This window comes from Lepidochelys kempii, chromosome 26, assembly GCF_965140265.1.
Source record: "Lepidochelys kempii isolate rLepKem1 chromosome 26, rLepKem1.hap2, whole genome shotgun sequence".
Taxonomy (NCBI): Eukaryota; Metazoa; Chordata; order Testudines; family Cheloniidae; genus Lepidochelys; species Lepidochelys kempii.
This window is the reverse complement of record NC_133281.1, coordinates 13,669,074-13,690,026: the sequence shown is the minus strand read 5'-3', so window position 1 is coordinate 13,690,026 and position 20,953 is coordinate 13,669,074. Positions and strand designations below refer to the sequence as shown.

Here is a 20,953-nt window from a genome sequence, read left to right as displayed (position 1 = left end):
TTATCGTTAAGGTTGCAAAACTGCTGTCGTTATAACCCCTGGTTCCCACTCGCTGTGAGCTCTGCAAAGCGTTTGCCTCTGGGCCTGGCGTTTTCCAGGGTTGGCCGCTGCCCAAAGTGAATTTTTCATTCTTGTACGTTTGAGTAAAATCCCTCGAGGCGTGTTGAGTTCTAGGAGATTGACTAACGTCACACTTCTCTGCAGGCTACAGGGGAAGGGTCACGCCTGAAACCTGAGAACTTGGCCTGGACGTAGATCTCCTGTGAGATAGAGCAGGACTGGGCTGAAAAGAATTGCTTTAGATTGAACAGAGATGCCCCCTCGACAACTCCATCCAGCGCACGTGCAGGAGAGGATGGGCTGGGGCGCATGTGCCAGCTAGTGGAGTGTTGGCAAGCTTTGTGGATGCAGCATCTGAATTCGTAAGCTCCACCAGCCCACAGTGAATTGCACTGAGTGCAGAATGAACAGCTGTTTGCCTTGTGGCCAAGTGGCATACGTATGCACCCGGAGCGAGCAGCTCCTGGCCTGCAGGGCCCAAGTGCAACATCTGGAGAGCAGAGGTGGTGAGCTGGGAGGAGCAGAGAGAGGGAACTGCCTACAGAGGAGGCATAGGAAGACGTTGTGGAGTAGACCACTGAATTAACATCCCTGACTGCCGCTTGAGGGAGCCAGTCTCATGGCGGAGGGGCATCTAGGTGGGATGGACCTCTTTGCGACCACGCTAGTGGAGGCTGATGATTCCTCACGCACCGAGGGGCTGCTCCAGGGGAGGGGGACACAGTTGGAACTAGACAAGTTCATGGCGGATAGGTCCATCAAAGGCTATTAGCCAGGATGGGCAGGGATGGTGTTTCCCAGAAGCTGGGAATGAGCAACGGGATGGATCACTTGATGTTACCCGTTCTGTTCATTCCCGCTGGGGCACCTGGAATTGGCCACTGTCGGAAGACAGGATACTGGGCTAGATGGACCTTTGGTCTGACCCAGTCTGGCTGTTATGGTGGGAGATGCAGAGAGGCCAGTGTGATCGGGGAGTGGATCAGGAATGCAGACAGCTGGCGGGGGGGTGATGGTGAGAACTGTTCGGTGACGCGCCTGCTGGTGTGAAGATGGTGTGGATGGCACAAGGCATCTAGACTGTGGAGATCTCCGGCTGTGTGAGATCTGGGGTTGGTGTAACTTTAGAAACGGAGGACCTGATGTGCCAGAGAGCTGAGTCTGTGAAGGGAGGTGACCTCCAGAGCACCCCACTGTATCTCTTTACCAAAACATAGTGAACATTCCAGGAGGACGTGAGGAGAGGAGCTGTGCTGTGAGAGGGAGTGGAGTCTCTTAGAGATGAAACCGTCTGAGTGCAGCGGGGGATTCTGGTGGGTGTAGCGGCAGTGATTCTGGGATGCGTCAACCCTGCAGCTAAACTGCAGTCAGCAAGGGTAACGTTCTCAAAAGCACCCAAGACCCATTTTCAAAAGTGGCTTTGCCACGGAGGAGCCTAAATCTCATTGAGAGTCCATGGGACTCGGACACCTAAATGTCTAATTCACCTTTGGAAATGGGACGGAGCCGTCTTTGATAATTTTACCCTAAATCGCTGTTGGACGGGGGACTTAGCCTCCTAAGTCACTTGGGTCCTTTTGAAATTTGTACCCGGATCCTGCTCTTCTGTTTCCTTCTGCAGAGGGTTATGCATTTATTTTTCAAGTCCAAATGCTTTCTTCCTTTTCTCTTGCAGTCGAACAAAGTACCCGTGGTGCAGCACGCACATCACATGCACCCGCTGACCCCACTCATCACGTACAGCAGCGACCACTTCTCCCCCGGCTCGCCTCCTTCCCACCTCTCGCCAGAGATCGACCCAAAGACGGGTGAGCTGTCGGGGCACAGAAGCTGGCATGTAAGGCGGTTCCCAGAGTGAGTCGGTCAGACACAGGGACAGATGGGGCAGAGTACTTTAGGATACGAGCAAGGACCATAGAAATGTTTGAGCGGTTTCCCTTCCAGATTTGAGACTTCGCTGCAGAGGCTTTTTGCCTTTCCTAACTCTTGCAATGCCACCTGGTACTAACTGTCTGACTCAGGGACGATCGTCCCCAGTGAGCTTCTGCTGGATCAGATTTTAAAGGGAAGCCCACCAAATCCCACAAGCTACACAAAAGGGATCTGTGGTCCTGGCTCTGCTGACGTTAAAGCAGCAGTGGGCCGTGGGAGATGCGAGACCCAGCTTGCCTGAGGACGCAGAGAAGCTTGACATACGTGGTAGGGGATGTACCTGTTGGCTGGGTTAGCCATGAAGATCGCAAGTCACCAAGCCATCCTGGCACAAGTGTTTATTTCTGGGTCAAGCACTTCCCATTCAGAGAGGATCCAGCCTAGTCATGTCATTCCCGGAAGGCTGCCCATGCCTCACTGGACACAGCATGGGCAGCCTTCATCAGCCAATGTGCACATGAAGGTGTTTGACCTGCCATTTGAGGGACCAGCTGTTAATTCGGCGGTTCCACGGCTAGATTGCTTGGCCTGACACAGCCTTTCTACTGGAAGTGGTACACATGCTTCCACGCCCAGCTTTCCTCTGCTTCTCCTCACCCTGTCAGGAAACGCACCCAATGAAGGAGTTGAGTTGGAGCAGCAGTATGCAGGCCAACCACCTGCAGGATGTTGGCCAAAACACACAGCTAGCGTCAGACAGGGAGCCGACAGCCTGGGACGGTTTTTACCATCAGACCCTTATCCGTTCTCTTTGGAGAACATCTGGTCTGTTTCCTGGTGACAGTACAAAGGGGATATGCCGTTCAGCTCAAAGCACTCTCTGTGGACAAGTGATGGTCCTTTGTCTCTTTACCAGAAGAGCGGCAGTACGTTTCAGATGTGGGAGTACCCACAAGTGCCCTCTCCTCTGACGGCTGCAAAACCAGAGCAGTAGGATTTTCCCTGCTGCCATCTCGCCCACACATCGGGCTTGCTTGCCCATTGTGGGGTACTGCACCCTCCCTGCTTCCTTCACACCCAGGAGGAGCCTGATTCTGCATCTTGTCCAGGGCAGGGCTTGTAAAGCCCTGGCTGTGGCCGTGGGGCTTCTTGTTTGTGTAGAAATCAGCAAGTTCTGCGGTAACGGAGAGCTCACACCCTCTGAACCGATGTACTTCCCATGCCCACGGCTTTCCCTGGCCCCTGATAACCAGCACAAGGCAGGCAGTGCGGGGAGGGAGGGCAAAGTGCGTAGTAGCTTTGAGTCTCAGGTCCTGGTTGGGCAGCATTAAAGGTTGTTATGCATGTATAAGGGGGTGGTCTTTCCTCCTTCTGCAGTGAGCTCAGTGCTCAGCCATCCTGCCTGGAAGGCCCCTTTGGGAAGAACATCTCCCCGTGTTGAGTAGATTGCCAGGAAATAACAGCTCAGATTACCAGGACTAGCCAGGAAGAAATATCGTGCCATGGTGGGAACATGCACACCCATTTATAGAGCACTGAACGTAGGGACAAGGTCCTGGGGAGGTAGTGCAAGAGTGCGAGCCTCCTAGCCTGACAGCTGTGACCCCGGGATGCCATTACGGTGATTTAATGCCTGCTTTTTTCTTCTCCCCCACCTTAGGAATTCCACGACCACCTCACCCTTCAGAACTGTCTCCTTATTACCCGCTGTCTCCTGGCGCTGTTGGCCAAATCCCTCATGCACTGGGCTGGCTGGTACCACAGTAAGGATCAACCTTTCCCTTCCTCGCTCCTCCTGCTTGTCACCTACAGTGTCAGATTTCCCTCTGCGAGCATAGAATTCTGCACCTTGCCAGCTGACTGAATTGGAATTGCTGCTAAAGCTGGACCCTTCCCAGCTCCATGCTGTTGTTCCCTGGGCCTGCCATGGGTTGGACGAGGTTCCACACACTTCGAGCGTCCGCTGAGTTCCCCCTCACCTCCACAATCATGATTTTTTTTTTTTTTTTTTAAATATTACAGACAAAAACTATGTTAACTTATAGTTCCTGTGGAGAGTACCTGAGTCATTTAGGATCAAATACCTTACAGGGCTCTTGTGGGTAGTCCCCAAACCAGCATGAGAAACCCAGGAAATACCAACTTTATCTTAAAAGAAATCCGAGCATGTTAAGGTCTGGAAATGCAGATAGGATATTCAAACAACCTTAACTCTGCCCTGAAGTACACCATGTGATAGAATCATAGAATATCAGGGTTGGAAGCGACCTCAGGAGGTCATCTAGTCCAACCCCCTGCTCAAAGCAGGACCAGTCCCCAACTAAATCATCCCAGCCAGGGCTTTGTCAAGCCTGACCTTAAAAACCTCAAAGGAAGGAGATTCCACCACCTCCCTAGGTAACGCATTCCAGTGCTTCACCACCCTCCTAGTGAAACAGTGTTTCCTAATATCCAACCTAGACCTCCCCCACTGTAACTGGAGACCATTACTCCTTGTTCTGTCATCTGCCACCACTGAGAACAGCAGAGCTCCATCCTCTTTGGATCTCCCTTTCAGGTAATTGAAGGCTATCAAATCCCCCCTCACTTTTCTCTTTTGCAGACTAAACAATCCCAGTTCCCTCAGCCTCTCCTCATAAGTCATGTGCCCCAGCCCCCTAATTATTTTTGTTGCCCTCTGCTGGACTCGCTCCAGTTTGTCCACATCCCTTCTGTAGTGGGAGGTCCAAAACTGGACGCAGTTCTCCAGATGTGGTCTCACCAGTACCAAATAGAGGGGAATAATCACTTCCCTCAGTCTGCTGCCAGTGTACCTACTAATGCAGCCCAATATGCCATTAGCCTTCTTGGCAACAAGGGCACACCGCTGACTCATATCCAGCTTCTCATCCACTGTAATCCCTAGGTCCTTTTCTACAGAACTACTGCTTAGCCAGTCTATCCCCAGCCTGTAGCGGTGCATGGGATTCTTCCGTCCTAAGTGCAGGACTCTTCACTTGTTCTTGTTGAACCTCATCAGATTTCTTTTGGTCCAATCCTCCCATTTGTCTAGGGCGCTCTGGACCCTATCCCTACCTTCCAGTGTATCTACCTCTCCTCCCAACTTAGTGTCATCTGCGAAATTGCTGAGGGTGCAATCCATCCCATCATCCAGATCGTTTAGGAAGATGCTGAACAAAATGGGCCCCAGGAACCACCCCAGGGCAATCTGCTTGATACTGGCTGCCAACTAGACATCGATCTGTTGATCACTACTCATTGAGCCCAACGATCTAGCCAGCTTTCTGCCCACTTTTTAGTCCATTCATCCAGTCTATAGTTTTTTAACTTGCTGGTAAGAATACTGTGGGAGACCGTGTCAAAAGCTTTGCTAAAGTTAAGATACATCATGTCCACCACTTTCCCCATTTCCACGAAGCCAGTTATCTCATCATAGAAGGCAATCAAGTTGGTCAGGCATGACTTTCCCTTGGTGAATCCATGTTGACTGTTCCTGATCACCTTCCTCTCCTCCAAGTGCTTCAAAATGGATTCCTTGAGGACCTGCTCCATGATTTTTCCAGGGACTGAGGTGAGGCTGACTGGCCTGTAGTTCCCTGGATTCTCCGTCTTCCCTTTTTTAAAGATGGGCGCTATATTTGCCTTTTTCCAATCATCTGGGACCTCCCCCGATCACCACGAGTTTTCAAAGATAATGGCCAATGGCTGTGCAATCACATCCGCCAACTCCCTCAGCACCCTCGGATGCATTAGATCCAGACCCATGGACTTGTGCATGTCCAGGTTTTCTAAATAGTCCTTAACCTGTTCTTTCACCACTGAGGGCTGCTCACATTCTCCCCATGCTGTGCTGCCCAGTGCAGCAGTCTGGGAGCTGACCTTGTCTGTGAAGATGGAGGCAAAAAAAGCATTGAGTACTTCAGCTTTTTCCACATCATCTGTCACTAGGTTGCCTCCTCTATTCTGTAAGGGGCCCACACTTTCCCTGACCACCTTCTTGTTGCCAACATACCTGTAGAAATCCTTCTTGTTGTTCTTCACATCCCTTGCTAGCTGCAACTCCAATTGTGCTTTGTCCTCCCTGATTACATCCCTGCATGCTCGAGCAATATTTTTATACAAAGCTGTTGCCAAACTGGATCAGCCTTGTGGTCCATCTAGTCCGGCATCTTGTCTGTAACTGTGACCAGCACCAGATGCATTACAGGAAGGTGCATGAGACCCTACAGTAGTCCCTAATTGTTAAAGAATGGGTTAAAACTGAAGCCTAAGATTACTGTCCCTCCCAAGATATTTGTATAATTAATTATTCTAACGCTGGTTTCTCTTGTTACTCATTTATATGCCCAATCCTGTTTTCTGTCTTGCTAAATTCTTGGCCTTGAAGACTTCCCATGGTAATGAGTTCCACAGGCTAATCGCATGTGGGAAAAGTATTCCCTTTTATCAGTTCTAAATTGTCCACCTTTCTGTTTTATTGAACTGTCCCCTGGCTCTTACATTATGAGGTTGGAAGGACAGTTGCTGCCAGTCTCCCTTCTAGATCAGTCATGATTTTATATGGTTTTATCCTGTCCCCTCTTATTCATCTCCCTTCTAAGGGAAACAACTCCAATAATTTCTTAGCGACTAACCAATTTATTTGAGCATAAGCTTTCGTGAGCTACAGCTCACTTCATCGGATGTGCATCTGATGAAGTGAGCTGCAGCTCACGAAAGCTTATGCTCAAATAAATTGGTTAGTCTCTAAATTGCCACTAGTCCTCCTTTTTCTTTTTGCGAATACAGACTAACACGGCTGCTACTCTGAAACCAATAATTTCTCTCTCTCTCTTTGTAGGAGAGGTTTTCCCAAGCCCTTAATTTTTCTCCTCACCCTTCTCTGAACCCCTCTAGTTCTGCAACTTCCTTTCTTAGATGGGGTGCCCAGTGCTGCACACAGGATCCAGATCCCATTAGTTTCTGTAATGGCTTTATAGTATTCTCCATCCCGTTCCCTGTGCAGCCCTAACACCCTGGTTACTTGCGTGACTGCAGCTGCACCTGGAGCAGAGCTCTCCATTGCGTTACACACACCGAGACCCAGGGTCCTTTTCTGAGTTGATACAGAACTCTGTACGGTGTATTAAAGTGTTGCCTTTCAATGAGTATTACTTTGCATTTATCAATACTGAACATAATCTGCCATCTTGTTGCCCAGTCACCTCAATCTGAAGCTCCTCACAGTCCTGTCTGGATTTAACCAAACCGAATAACTTTGTCATCTACAGATTTTACCCCCTCACTGTTCACCCCCTTTTCCTGACCATTAATAAATACATTAAACAAAACTGGCCCTGATACAGGGCCTTGTGGCCCCAGCTTTTCATCTTTTTTTGGTCCACTTATTCCTACTATTTCTCCTGCTAGTTTTTGATCCATGTCAATTTAGCTTCTGTAGTAGCCTCTTGAGAGACTTTGTCAAAGCCCTTTTCAAAAAGTCTAAAGAAATGTCGTCTTCCCCTTTATCCCCTCCTTCATCGACACATTTAGAGAATTACAACAAAATAGTGAGACACAATTTTCTCTCAGAGAAGCCATGTTGGTTAGACCCTAGCATATCACGCTCTTCCACATTTTATTGTTCTGTTTTTAATTATTCTTTCAACAAATTTACCAGGTACAGCTGTATGGCCGACAGGTCTGTTATTCCCCAGATCACCCGTAGAACCTTTTTACAATGTAGGTATAACATTTACAGCCTTCCAATCCTCTGGTACAGTAGCTGCTTTTAATGAGAGATTGCTTATCTTTGCTAGCAGCTCATTCACTTCTTACTTGAACTCCTTCAGAACTCTCGCATGGACCATCTGGGTCTGGTGACTTAATGCTTCTTAAACTATCAGTTTATTCCAGCACCTCTGCTTCTGCCACCTTAGTCACTAATAGCACCTCATCCTTATTACCAGGCAAGAACGGGACCAGGATGGGGGTATCTCCAACTTTGACACAAAACAGTCATTTAGCTTCTCAGCAATGCCCTTATCTTCCTTAATTGTGCTTTTGAAACCCTGATGATCTGGCAAATCCACCGGTCCTCTTATAGGCTTTTTGTAAAGTAAATGCTTCTGATTTACTTACAGAATTTCTAGTATTTGATCTTTATACCTTCAGTGCTCTGCTTTTTTAAATACATTTTAACCCTCCTTCTTCTATATTGCCTCCTGTAACCTCCGTGATGATGCATTTTAGTATCTGCGATTCCGTATTGGGTTAAATTGATATTAAAAGACACACTAGATTTTTTTTCTTCTTCCTTATTGTGTCCTACAGGGCGGAATACGGTTGTGTGGGAGCCCTGTGCATTTCTATACCGTAAAATGTTTGGTTTTCTGTTAAATTTAGCCTTACATTGGACTTTTGGGGTGTTTAGAGTGCTTGTTTTTGTGTTAATTACAACAGCCCTGTAATGTATTTTACCGTGAATTGCTAATAGCAGATACGCTTAACCGTGACTCCCTCCTAACTTATTAAAAATTACATCCCTGAACCCGAACCAGGAACCCAAAATAACATTTCCATGTGACAGTTCGAATGATTTGAAGATGTACAGCATCAGCCTTCCCGATATGGAAGTAAACTTCCAGGGGAAGAGTCTCGGACATGCTGTTGCTACCTTAGGCTGTTCTGGAGCAGCACAAAGCAGCCTGGGCATATAGGCCAGGTAAGCTGGCTTTACGGCAGCTTTGCATCACCAGAGCACCTGGGAAGGAACAGAACTGTTTCTTCTCCCCCCACACACACACTTGAAGAATTACTTCCTTTTGAAATGGCCACATCCAGCGGCATCAAGGACCCATGCTGCCCTCAGTTAAGATGCCCTCTTTTAGAAATGGCCACCACTTCCCAGTGTTGCCAGTAGGAGTGAAGCCATCATGTCTTTGGGGAGAAAGTAGAACCCCTTTGTTGTGGGTGTCAGGAGGAGGAAATGAGCAGGTGGCTAGAGGCAGGAGTCATCCTTGCTAAGGGCAGTCTGTGGCCTTGGTCCCATAGGAACAATGTGAGATGGTTGCCATTTGGAGAAAGGCATTTTCAGAGCGGGGGCAGCCTTTTGTCTCGGTCCCATTGAGAACACTAAGAGAGGGATAGCATTTTGCAAAAGACCAGTTCTTTGTGGAATGAAGTAGAACGTTATTCTTCAGCCTCTGCTGAAAAAGAAACTTTCCATTGTGGAGAATCATGGCAAAAAATGATCACAAACCCTAAACAAGATTTCAGTGAGTTTTAACTGTGCGGGAGGTTTGAAGAGTCTTGTGTTGTTTTATTGTGAAGATAATTCAAGAGATACTCAAAAAGGACTAAGGGACCTTCAGTTCTTAAAAGACCCATTTTAAAGTTGTCTTGAACTCAAAAAATTAATGGATTTACTTGTAAATTCTCAGAAAACATATTCTGTGTTCAAAGAGTAAGTGCTTTAATTTTGTGCAGGACATTTTATGCAGGGGTCTTGGGCAACAAAAATGATTAGGGGACTGGAACACATGACTTATGAGGAGAGGCTGAGGGAGCTGGGATTGTTTAGTCTGCAGAAGAGAAGAATGAGGGGGGATTTGATAGCTGCTTTCAACTGCCTGAAAGGGGGTTCCAAAGAGGATGGCTCTAGACTGTTCTCAATGGTAGCAGATGACAGAACGAGGAGTAATGGTCTCAAGTTGCAGTGCGGGAGGTTTAGATTGGATATTAGGAAAAACTTTTTCACTATGAGGGTGGTGAAACACTGGAATGCGTTACCTAGGGAGGTGGTGGAATCTCCTTCCTTAGAGGTTTTTAAGGTCAGGCTTGACAAAGCCCTGGCTGGGATGATTTAACTGGGAATTGGTCCTGCTTCGAGCAGGGGGTTGGACTAGATGACCTTCTGGGGTCCCTTCCAACCCTGATATTCTATGATTCAATGATTCTATGCTGTATTTGGCACACCTAACAAAGAAGGGGACTCCTGCTTTAAGTACAAACGTCAGCCTGAAGTACAGAGCTGTGACGGGCACCTTCAGAACATAATCAGAGGGAAACTGGTTATTGTGGCTTCCCTATGCGTGATGGTTTTTCTTCCTTTTGTGCTTCTAGTAAGGACTTTTTGTTTTTCTTTGCTCATCCATTTTAGGCAAGGACAGCCAGTGTACTCCATTCCTCCCGGGGGATTCAGACACCCATACCCTGCCCTAGCTATGAATGCCTCAATGTCCAGGTGAGTACACATCAGAGCGGAAGGGATGTTGGCAGGGGTAGGGTTCAATCGGGATTAGAACAAGAGAGTGCAAAAGCTTAAGACCCCCAGTGCCAAGCAGACAAACCCCCTTCCCTGTAGAGGCAGGGGTTATGGTTATAGGGGGTCTCCCTGGAAGAACATTTGTGCTGAGAAAACGGGAAGGTCTGTGACATGAGCGCAGAAGAACAAAGAAGAGCCAAGGGAAAACAGGCGAAGTTCTGCCTAACAACTAAACAGCTTGAATCCCTGTGGCCCACAAGCTGAATGGGGAAGGCCCCTGTCCAGTGGCTCCTGCAGGCCCCAGAGATGGGTCATGTGAATTTGTCTCCACTTGGAAGCCAGGGGCACTCCCATGTGCACCTTAGAACCACTGAAAGCCATTACCTGTGGGAGGGGTTGCATCTCTGCTCTTTCCTCTGCCTGTCGAAGGATGTCATGTTGGAGGTTCTCAGGATGAAACTTCTCAGTATTTCTTCTTAGCAGCTTCAGTGGGGGTTTTCAGTGGGAAAAATAACCGTGAATACGTGTTTTCCAGACTTGTTGTGGTTCGAGCCATTGTGGCTGAAGCCTACAACTAGTTGGGGTTGAGATGTGCCTCTCTGCACACAAGACCAGCACGATTTATATCCTGCATGACTAGCTGAAGGCCATTCCTTGAGGGGGAGCACTACCTTCCCTTTTTGCCAACCTGGGATTTGGGAGAAGTGGGAGAGAGACCTTTGCATTCTCCTTATGAATGAGGCCTTCACTCCCCATCCCAGAGCACCAAGAGAGGTCTGCCCACCCCAACTCCTGAGCATTGCAGACCTTCTCTGAAGCACCACAACAAGACGAAGAAATTGCTGGATCCATGTTACATACTGGAAGATGCTTGCCAGCTGTCCTTACTTTATCCTAGACACACACAGCACTGTTGGCTCCTTGCCCTTACCTTACCTTGTGTCAGAACTTTTAGTTGCTCCCATACCATCATCCGTCTTGGATGTGATGCTGCATTTCAAACAGTCTGCTCTCTCTATAGTGGGATTGTCGGTGTCACTTAGGCCCTTCGAAAAATCCCGTCCCTAAGAGTTTAAATATGGGGAGGCCTACATCCCCCCATGGGATCACAGATCATAGAATATCAGGGTTGGAAGGGACCTCAGGAGTTCATCTAGTCCAATCCCCTGCTCAAAGCAGGACCAATCCCCTATTTTTGCCCCAGATCCCTAAATGGCCCTCACAAGCCTGGATTTAGCAGGCCAATGCTCAAACCACTGAGCTATCCTTCCTCCCTTCATCTGGTTCTTAGTCCTTTTACTCAGTACCAAAAACGTTGGTTCTTTCTTTGGCCCCTATTCAAGCTAGGAGCTCGAGAAACTTTGGGCTAGACAAGACTTTGGGCTCATGTGCAGCATCTCAATGTGTTTAGGGATCAGGTGAGTGGCTGCTCCATGTCCACAAAGAAGGGTTGATTTCCCTGTCCACCTTCCTGTGGTCATGAGGAAAACAGCAACAGCTTTTGCCACAGGCTGAGAATTCATAGGGTTCTGTCCACATCTCTGTGACAGAGCTGGAACCAGAGTAGGGGACGGTGACCGACGGAATCAGTCTGCTCGCTCAGTGTTTCGGGGGCTTGTTTGTTACCTTGTTTGAGAAGCTGGACAGCCCTACAGTCCTGTGTCCAGTCCCTGTCCATTTCATGAGTTATTCAATGCACTTGCAATTCCAAGGCAAAGGCAGAGGGCCTTTGGGCACTGCTAGTGTCACTCCAAGCAATTGCTAGGAGGCCTGATGAGGGTTAGCATTTCTGACCAGTCCTGGAGCAGGAAATCCTTTATTTGCTGTGTCATAGAAGCTGGATCATGGATGCACAAGCCTCACATGACACATGTTAGCCGTGTTGATCAATCATAGAAATGTAGGACTGGAAGGGACCTCAAGAGTTCCTCTCATGCTGAGGCAGACCAAGTAAACCCAGCCTCCATCCCTGACAGGTGTTTGTCCAACCTGTTGTTAAAAACTTCCAGTGACAGGGATTCTACAGCCTCCCTTGGTAACTTGTTTCAGAGCCTAACTCCCCTTGTAGTTGGAAACCTTTTCCTAAGATTGAACGTAAATCTCCCTTGCTGCTAACGAAGGCAATTACTACTTGTCCTGTTACCACGTCCCCCACCCCCGGGGCCTTCTCTTCTCTAGGCTAAACATGCACAATTCTTTCAAGCTTTCCTCATCAATGTGGTTTTCTAAATCACTTACACGTTTTGTTGTTCTCCGCTGGTCTCTCTCCAATTTGTCCACGTCTTTCTTAAAGTGCAGGGCCGAAAACAGGGCCTAGTGCTCCAGATGAGGCCTTACAAATGCCAAGTAGAGCAGAAGGATGACATCCTGTGTCTTCTATACCATACTCCTGCTAATACATCCGACAACGATATTTGCCTTTTTCACAACACCTGCATGCGATGGGGAGTTGTGCAGTTACGTGGGGATGAGGGCAGTACCAGAACCTAGACAGAACAGAACAATACCACATCATCCCAGACGGTGGAATCTGGGCGACTCTGCCCTGGGTGGGGCAAACTGCTCCCCGCTATTACAGAAGCAAGCTGGCAGAAGCAAGCTTCAAGGCTGTAGCCCAGGGCAAAACGTTGGCAGAGAGGCTCTTACTCCACATCTGCCAGCTTGGGCAGGGTCAAATTGGGAAAACATAAATGGTGCTTTCCTGGGCTCCACCATGCCCTCTGTAGTCACATGCCTTGGATTCCTTCCAGCTCCTGATAGTAGCTGTGGCAGGATGGTTTGTGAGGAGAGGCAAATCTTCAGTTCGTGGATCCTGAACCATTTAGGGGTTTAAAGATGAAAATCCCCCCAGGTAGCTCCCAGGAGTGTGTGTGTTGTCAGTGGGAGAGCCTGTGCTCTGCACTGAAGCAACGGCATGTTTCCAATGGAGAGTGCATTACAATAATCCAGGCTTGGGCTGGGTAAGCGTGGCACAGTTCTGCACCCAAAAACCACCTTCATCCTACTGGGGTGCCCTCAGAATCTGGCAGGGACCCAGGCCCCTAAATTGTAGGAGGCTAATTTAATCCTCACCAGCCCTTCCACACTACCAGCATTAACTGTGTCTTATTTGGGCTCATTTCTCACCAGCATCTGTCAACGTTGAGTTATCTGCCACGGGGCAGGAAGAGGGGTAGGATGTTGAGGAGTCCCCAGGGGAGGGCATGTACCTGTGGGTGGGGTGTGAGGAGCTGGGTACAGGGAGAGATTCACACTGTGTGGCTGGGGCTGTTGCCTTTATTTGTAACGTCTGCGTCCTGCTTTTCTATTTCCATGCTGCAGTCTGATGTCCAGTCGGTTTTCCCCCCACATGGTCCCGCCTCCCGCTCATGGCCTCCACCCTTCGGGAATCCCACACCCCACCATCGTCTCGCCCATCGTCAAACAGGAGCCCACGCAGGCCAGCATGAGCCCCGGAGGGAATTTGTAAGTAATTGAGCAGCGCAGCACCAGCTGGATGGGACAAGTGGCAAATGGGATAGGGATCTGTACAGCCCAGCCTGGCTGTCCTGAGTGGTCTAGATCTCTTGGTGAGCTGGGTGCAGCCAAGCAACATGTGTTTTGAAATAGCAAGGTCACACTTCTAGGAACAAAGAATGCAGGTCACACGTATGGGCTGGGGGATTGTATCCTGGAAAACAATGACCACGAGAAGGACTTAGGGGTCATGCTAGAACTCACCTGTTAACTAATGTGAGGGTTTTTCTAAAAGATCTGCTTTAGTTCAAACAGGAATTAATTCAGGGCAGTCCTATGGCCTTTGCTATGCAGGAGGTCAGAGTAGATGATCACGGAGGGTCCTCCTTCCCTTGTAATCTATACATCTGTTTTAACACATTAGCTCGGCAAGGCAAGCTCTGTGGTGACGGGAACAAGAAAGGCTTGTTCACTAGACTTTCCTGGAAGCAGATGTTCCATATGAATTCATTGCCAGCCTTGTGATCCTAGCCATCCCCTGGGATGTGCCTTGTGTTTTCACTCCCGATAAGCAGCCCCGCTCTCTCCTCTCCATCTTACCTGTGGTGTGAAATCCACCTTGAAGAATAAAACCAGAGGGTGACATTGTCTGGAGAGGGGTTGGTGGGGGGAGGGGTCTGCATTCACCTTCTCCAATAAGAAGATGTCCCCCCAGAGCGCTAGGTGTCTGGCGGGCATTACAAAGAGACACAACTGCACGCCGTGCAGCAAGGGGAAGCTCTTCTGCAGTGCGGCAACAGTGGGCGCTGCAGGTGTTGACTGGCCCGTGTGATGGTTCCAGGAAATCCCCCGGCAGTGTGAAGAAGGAGGAGGAGAAAAAGCCCCACATAAAGAAGCCGCTCAATGCGTTCATGTTGTACATGAAGGAGATGAGGGCCAAGGTGGTGGCAGAGTGTACGCTGAAGGAGAGCGCGGCCATCAACCAGATCCTGGGACGAAGGGTAAAGGCGCCTTCTCCTCTGTCCTTTCTTCCCCATTCCCTAGACTCCATGGGCCCAATTCAGAGGTGAATCCAGATCCTGTCTACACTGCAGAAATCGGTGCAGGGGGCAAACACATCCAAATTGTTATGCCAGTGCAGTCCCCTAGTGTCGGTGTGTGGCACCTGGGTCGAGCAGCCTTGCTCCTTCTGACTGGCCGGGGGCTGTGGGAGGAGGGCCTGTTTTGGACCTCTGCAGCGTGTCTGCACTAGGGGTTGCATCAGGAGAACTGCACCCCTTCAGATCCCTTTAACGTAGACAGGGCCTTGGGCTCATTAGCCAACCCCCTTGGACTCAGGTTCCCATCTGCTTCCCCCAAGGCGTTTTATATATGCGCTTGCACATCCCCTCTGAGTCTGAGGGGCTGGGAGCGTAGCAGGAAAAGCAACACGTGAAGGGGGTAAGTGGGACCCACAATAGGGGGTCACTGTTGGCTCTCTGCAATTGTCCACCTAGCCAGATTCTCTTACTGGCATCCCCCCCTGTAGTGCAGAGCACTCAGCTGCTATCTGCAGCCAGGCCAGCCTGGGAACTGGGGAGCATCCTGGGAGATCCCCTGTCACCTAAACACTGTGGAAAATCTGGCACTATGGCTGGTGAGAGTCCTGGAAGACTCTGATCAGAGATCCGCCTAGAGCAATCCCAGCCATCGAGACAGAGTGGAACAGGTTTTCTCAGCTCACCAGCTGGAGGGACTGGGGATCCTGGTTGGGAGCAGCACTGAAACAAGGAGCTTGGGCACCTCTTCCCTGTAAATCCCACAGAGCTGACTGTAGGCTGCACTGTCAGCCTGGGGGCAGCCCTAGAATCATAGAATCCTAGAATATCAGGGTTGGAAGGGACCTCAGGAGGTCATCTAGTCCAACCCCCTGCTCAAAAGCAGGACCCATCCCCAATTAAATCATCCCAGCCAGGCTAGGATGTAGCCAGTACACCTTGTGCTCCAGCTACTCTGGGCTGTGGGTGGCTGCCATCAGTTAGAGCACCCCTAAGGCTGCTCTGAGTTACACACTGAGCCCCGGTCCTGGGCTGCTGCTCCTGAGAGGTGCAGAACACTGACCCAGCAGCTTCACTGTCCTGCTGCCACAGTTCAGAGGAGCTGGTGAGGAGAACGACCTCTTCCTCACCTTTGGGACCTGGGCTTTGGGCAAGGGACCCAGACTGGTGAGATTCAGCCCTTCGTCGGAGGGTGGGGGGTAACCCCCCACGAGTCTCAGCTCTGGCTTTCCTTTTCTCCTTCCTAGTGGCATTCGCTGTCACGTGAGGAACAAGCCAAGTACTACGAGCTAGCCCGGAAGGAGCGACAGCTTCATTCACAGCTCTATCCCACTTGGTCTGCGCGGGATAACTACGTAAGTTGCCACCTCACATAACTGCTGGAGGGAAGGGAGATCAACACACTGAATTATCCCGTCCAGTGCAGGTGTCGCTGGGTGACAGTCTGTGGACTGCGCTGTGCAGGAGGTCAGGCTAGATGGTCATAATGGTCCTTCCTGGCCTTATCAGTCTCTGTATGAAGCTGTAATCAGGATCTGGCCTCCAGGGTCTACGAATAGAGATGGGAAACTTGGAGCCACTGCGGTGAGGGACCTAGGGAAGTAGTCACTGCCGCGCCCTTAGCCAGTCTCAGGGTGGTTATTGGATGTCTGGGGGGAGCCACGCCTGGATGTTGCTTAACCCCATCTGGAGGCAGCTGCCCTTGGTATAGTGCCTCTGTTTCGCAACGCCCTGCTAACGGATGTCGAAGTTCATACAAAGGCAGCACACCTGGCATAGGGCTGGGTCGTGGCAGAATCAGGCTTCTGGAAATCAAGGCGTTTCTTTCCAGGTGAGAGCTGTTCACAGACCTACAGAGTGCTAATAGGAATCGAGGCAGGGGAGAAAATGGACAATAACCATCCAGCACAGAAGAGGGGACCACTAAGGAGAAAATGGGAAATGCCTTAATGGAGGGGTGGAACACGCTGCCCGGAGCGGGGCCCTGGCATTAGAAGGGCTGCACACCGATGACACACTCCTGGTGGGGTTAGCGGGGAGGTGCTGCTGTCTCGTGCACAGAGATTGAAATGAAATCGGACATCCTTACACGTGCAACTGCGTGTGAGGCATCCGCTCTCTGATTCTCCAGAGCCAGGAACAGGCAGGTTCAATTGTTTGAGCTGGCCCTGGGTGCCAGATCGGGGAGGACCTTCTAGGGTGGGGAGGTGCGACGTTAGGGACTGTGCAGCATTAGGACAGGACGCAGCCCCAGAAAACGTGCTGTAAGTGATACTCTTGCCCTGGCCCCGAGCGGATGTGCTGGATGGCACCTAATGGGTCTGCTAGTGTCCACGGTTGGGATCCTGTGACCTGCCTTTAACTGGGGGCCTGCGAATGCTAAAGCCAGACTTAATAGAAGAGCAGGCCCCATTCTTGTTCCCTTGGAGTGGGCAGAACTGGCCCCCAGGGGCCGTTCATTGGGTCCTGCCCGTGAACCTGCTTTGGTCGCCCTCCCTCTGCCTTCGCCAGCCACGTGACTGAGGTCAGCAGGAGGCAGAAGGGGAACCATGGCAGTCGAGCTAGTACTGTACTGTGGGGCAGAGTCGTACATACAGAATAAACAGCAAGTATAAAGGGCAGGTCTCCTGAACACTGGGGCTTCTAAAGGAACTGTCCCTGTCCGATTTAGCAGCCTCACCAAGCTGCTCTTCTGGGGTTGAACCTGGCTCAGAGTTCCAAGGGCCCCCGTCAGTGGCTGTGAGAAGCCCCAGGGTAATGCAGAAGTGCAGTACGGCCTCATGCCCCCTTCTCCAGAGAAGGGTCTTGTTCCCCATTGTCTGTTAACAGTAGTGCCAACCCGGCTGAGCCCTGCTGCACTAGAGGTATAAGACACGACAGGTCCTTCCCCAGAGAGCTTACAGTCTAAAGAACACCCCAGGGGGGTGAGAAATGAGTGGGGGGTATAAAGGTGTGAATTCTCAGTTCTCTTGACGGCTGATTTACTGTCACCTCCTCCCCCAACATCACTGACTCCTGCTGCTTCTTGCACTGCTTGGTCGGTGCTCAGACCCTGGGGGCTGTTCCACCTGGTGTCCTGTCCTTATCCTGAGCCCCACGAGTTCTCGGGGATCATGGTGGAGGGGGTTGGGCGGTTACTGATGGTCAATGACAAAAGCTGCAAGTGGGATGGTCTTTTCCAGGGGAAAAAGAAGAAGAGAAAGCGAGAGAAACAGCCCCAGCAGCAGATCCAGGACACAGAGAGTAAGTACAGCCTGCTCCCCTTCTTTGGTCTGATATGGAGGGGAGTAAAGGCCATAGGGCCAGTAGAGAATTCACCAACTGTCCCTGTCAGCTTTAGCTGCCTCATCAAGTTGGAAAATTGTAGCCCAGGAAAGTAAACATGATTTTAAAAAGCACCTGATTGACTAAGGAGCGTCAGTGGCCCTGAAATTCCATGGGATCCAGGAGCCTAGGGCATTTAGACACTTCGGAAGCACCACGGGGGCACACCGTATGAAGTAATACAGCCACAGTTACATTCCCATGGGTCCCTTGCCCTCCGCTTTGACCCCGTTACTAAATGTTGGTAGTTGTAGGTTGCTCTTTGCCCCATTGGCCTGCTCAGACTCCCTGCAAGTTGTAAGTACCTTAAGGTCTGGCCTCAATGCAGCTGTTCCCATCCCCACATAACCCTCTCACTCAAGCATGGTGGTGCTTCCAACCTGGGCTAGCTGGCTCATCTGGGGCTTGGGGTTAAGCCTGAGTGAGGCTTTCACTCGGGCTGGTAGCCCACCTACTTTATAGTGAGGACACAGGCTAAATCACTAGTGCTGATAGTCCTTCAACGCCTTCCCCGTGCCCAGAAGAACAGACACATTCTGCAATTCACTGGGAAAGAATCACAGAGCTGCTCAGCTGACCACAGCACAAAGAACCAGGGCTGCGTCCCCAAGTGTCCTAGCAACACCCCCAGGGGAGTGCTGCCCCAGTGAGGGGCCACTTAACTTGGGCAGGGCTTTGCAGAGCAGCTGCTCAGACCCAGGTGCCGCTCACCCCAGTGAACCCTGCAGTGAAGATGGACCTGGGTTGTGCATGTAAGGTTGAGGCTGATAAGAGCAGGCTATTGAATTAGCATTGCCCCGAGCAATAACAGTCTGTTAATGAATCTGGTTCCAGCCGCAGATGGGATTTGTGCCTTCTGTTTTCCAGGCCTGGGCAAATCCACTAAACCTAACCCCAGGCCCTGGGGACCAGCTGAGTGTGTCTTTGAAGTGTGGCTTACCAGTGTCTTTTCTGCCCCTTACAGGCTCTCTGGCCTCCAAGAGTAAAAAGCCATGTGTGCAGTACCTGCCCATTGAGAAACCCTGTGATAGTCCTGCTTCCTCCCATGGCAGCATGTTGGATTCGCCTGCCACCCCATCAACAGCCTTGGCATCGCCCGCTGCCCCAGCTGCCACCCACTCTGAACAAGCTCAGCCCCTCTCGCTCACCACCAAACCGGAAGCCAGGGCCCAGCTGTCTCTCCATTCAGCTGCTTTTCTGTCCAGTAAGGCTGCCGTCTCCTCCTCCAGCCTTAGCAGCCCGTCGCCTCTTCTCTCCAGACCCATTCCGTTTGCCACAATGACCCACACGGCTCTCTTGACCTCGCAGCCTTCCTTCCCGGCTGCCCTTCCTTCCCCGCAGGCTGCCCTGGCAGTGCTGCAGGCCCAGCCGCTCTCCCTGGTCACCAAGCCAGCTGACTAAGGAGGAGCCGCCCTCCCCAGCCATCCCTGCTGTACATTGCTGAAGCCACAATCGAGATTCAAAAGCAGCCAAACCATTATTGGTCAATATTTGACCCTTTCTGAACTCTTGTAAGTGGACTCTGGAGGAAGGTGCTTTATGCTCGGAGCTGTTTCCAGTAGTCGATCTAAAGACCGTTTTTATTAAAAACAAACAAAAACCAAGAACAACAAATATCCCACGCGAGCCAAGGCTGAGCGGTTTGTTCCTGCCTTTGTCTCAGCCATGTGGACTTGTAAAGTTGGAGCCTCTCTCTGCGGTATTTGCAGGGTGGGTGTCGCTAAATCTGAGCGGTGCCCCACCCGGGCAGCATATGCCAGCCAGCCAGGCTGTCCCATTAACAGCCATTCCCGGCGAGCCTCAGTCCCAGAAACAAAATAGAAACGCTGGACCCCTGCCCCAGAAAAGGGCCAGCTCCCCCTCAAAGGAAGCCTACATCCCCCAACCTGGAGAGGGCCAAGACTCCTGCCCCCAGCCTGGAGGGAGTGTGACTTGCCAGGACAATGCCAGCACAATCTGCCCCATTTCCTCCCCTGATTATTTGGTGGGGGGCGGGGAGCGGAGGGGGTTAAGTCTATGGGGAAATTTCCCCCTCTAATCATGTTTTTACAAAAGGAAATAAAACTGCAGCTGCAACTTGCTGTGTGAGCGTGTTCAATGTGGAGCCTTCCCCAGAGAAACATCCCCCTCAGCCAGCATTTCTTCCCTTGGGGCACTGCCCCTCTCACCTCCTTGGGCCAGTAACACGGAACAGCACCTGTCCTGGAAAGGCGGGCGAGGGGGTGGAGTGGAAGAGGGGGTTATCTGAATCTCAAGGTGCACTAAATACGTTCTGAGAGATTCAGTTTCTCCATCCTCAGGAGCTCTTTGCCACCCCAGCATATACCGTGTCTCGTTATCTGGCAGAGAGGGGGCATTTTAGGGGCTCGAGTTACATCCCAATCTCCAGCTGCTTTAAACCCTGTTAGGATGGGGTTCTCCACACAAGAACCCTACTAAGCTTGCATTGCTCTAGAGCCTGGCAGAGATTGAGGAAGGAAGAATCCAGCTGTGAAGACACTGATTAGGAAGGAGGCATCTGCAGGCAGTAATGCTCCAAACACCTGGGAATTAGGGGCACACCTTCCCTAGATTTTTCTCTGGTAGTGCCAACAGCTCTGGGAATGGAGCACTCTGGTCACTACATGGTCTCCCCTCTCAGCAGCAGTTGGGCAAATAGTCATATGTAGAAAATAGCCTGACTCACCCCTGCTCAGCAAGGCTGCCAGTTTCCATTCCTAGGGCAGCAGGACTGAGCCATTTGGTAGCCCTGTCATTCCAGGTGCTGCTCTTTTCCAAGACTTGCGGAGGGGAGAAGAAAATGTCCCTGCCCCAAGGAAAAAACAAACACAAACCAATATTTAAATTAATTGCAGAACAGAATCCAGCATCCAGTCTGTCTGCCTAGGTGTTTAACCTGCCCAGCATGCCCCATCAGGCACACACACTAAAATCCTATTGTTACTTTAATACAATGCAT

The 20,953-nt window shown here is 50.5% G+C and overlaps 1 protein-coding gene across 2 annotated transcripts in view; it reads left to right on the top strand.

The window, feature by feature from the left end:
* Window positions 1-20,063, top strand: part of TCF7L1 (transcription factor 7 like 1) — a 103,877-nt gene extending 83,814 nt beyond the window's left edge. For both annotated transcript variants that reach the window (XM_073324979.1, XM_073324978.1), the window contains 8 exons: window positions 1,736-1,868; window positions 3,593-3,695; window positions 10,073-10,156; window positions 13,499-13,642; window positions 14,475-14,634; window positions 15,918-16,025; window positions 17,853-17,913; window positions 18,959-20,063. In XM_073324979.1, the coding sequence (XP_073181080.1) occupies window positions 1,736-1,868; window positions 3,593-3,695; window positions 10,073-10,156; window positions 13,499-13,642; window positions 14,475-14,634; window positions 15,918-16,025; window positions 17,853-17,913; window positions 18,959-19,395 (1,230 nt within the window). In that variant the 3' untranslated portion in view covers window positions 19,396-20,063. The remainder of the gene's footprint in view (window positions 1-1,735; window positions 1,869-3,592; window positions 3,696-10,072; window positions 10,157-13,498; window positions 13,643-14,474; window positions 14,635-15,917; window positions 16,026-17,852; window positions 17,914-18,958) is intronic.
* The last annotated feature ends 890 nt before the right edge of the window (window positions 20,064-20,953 follow it).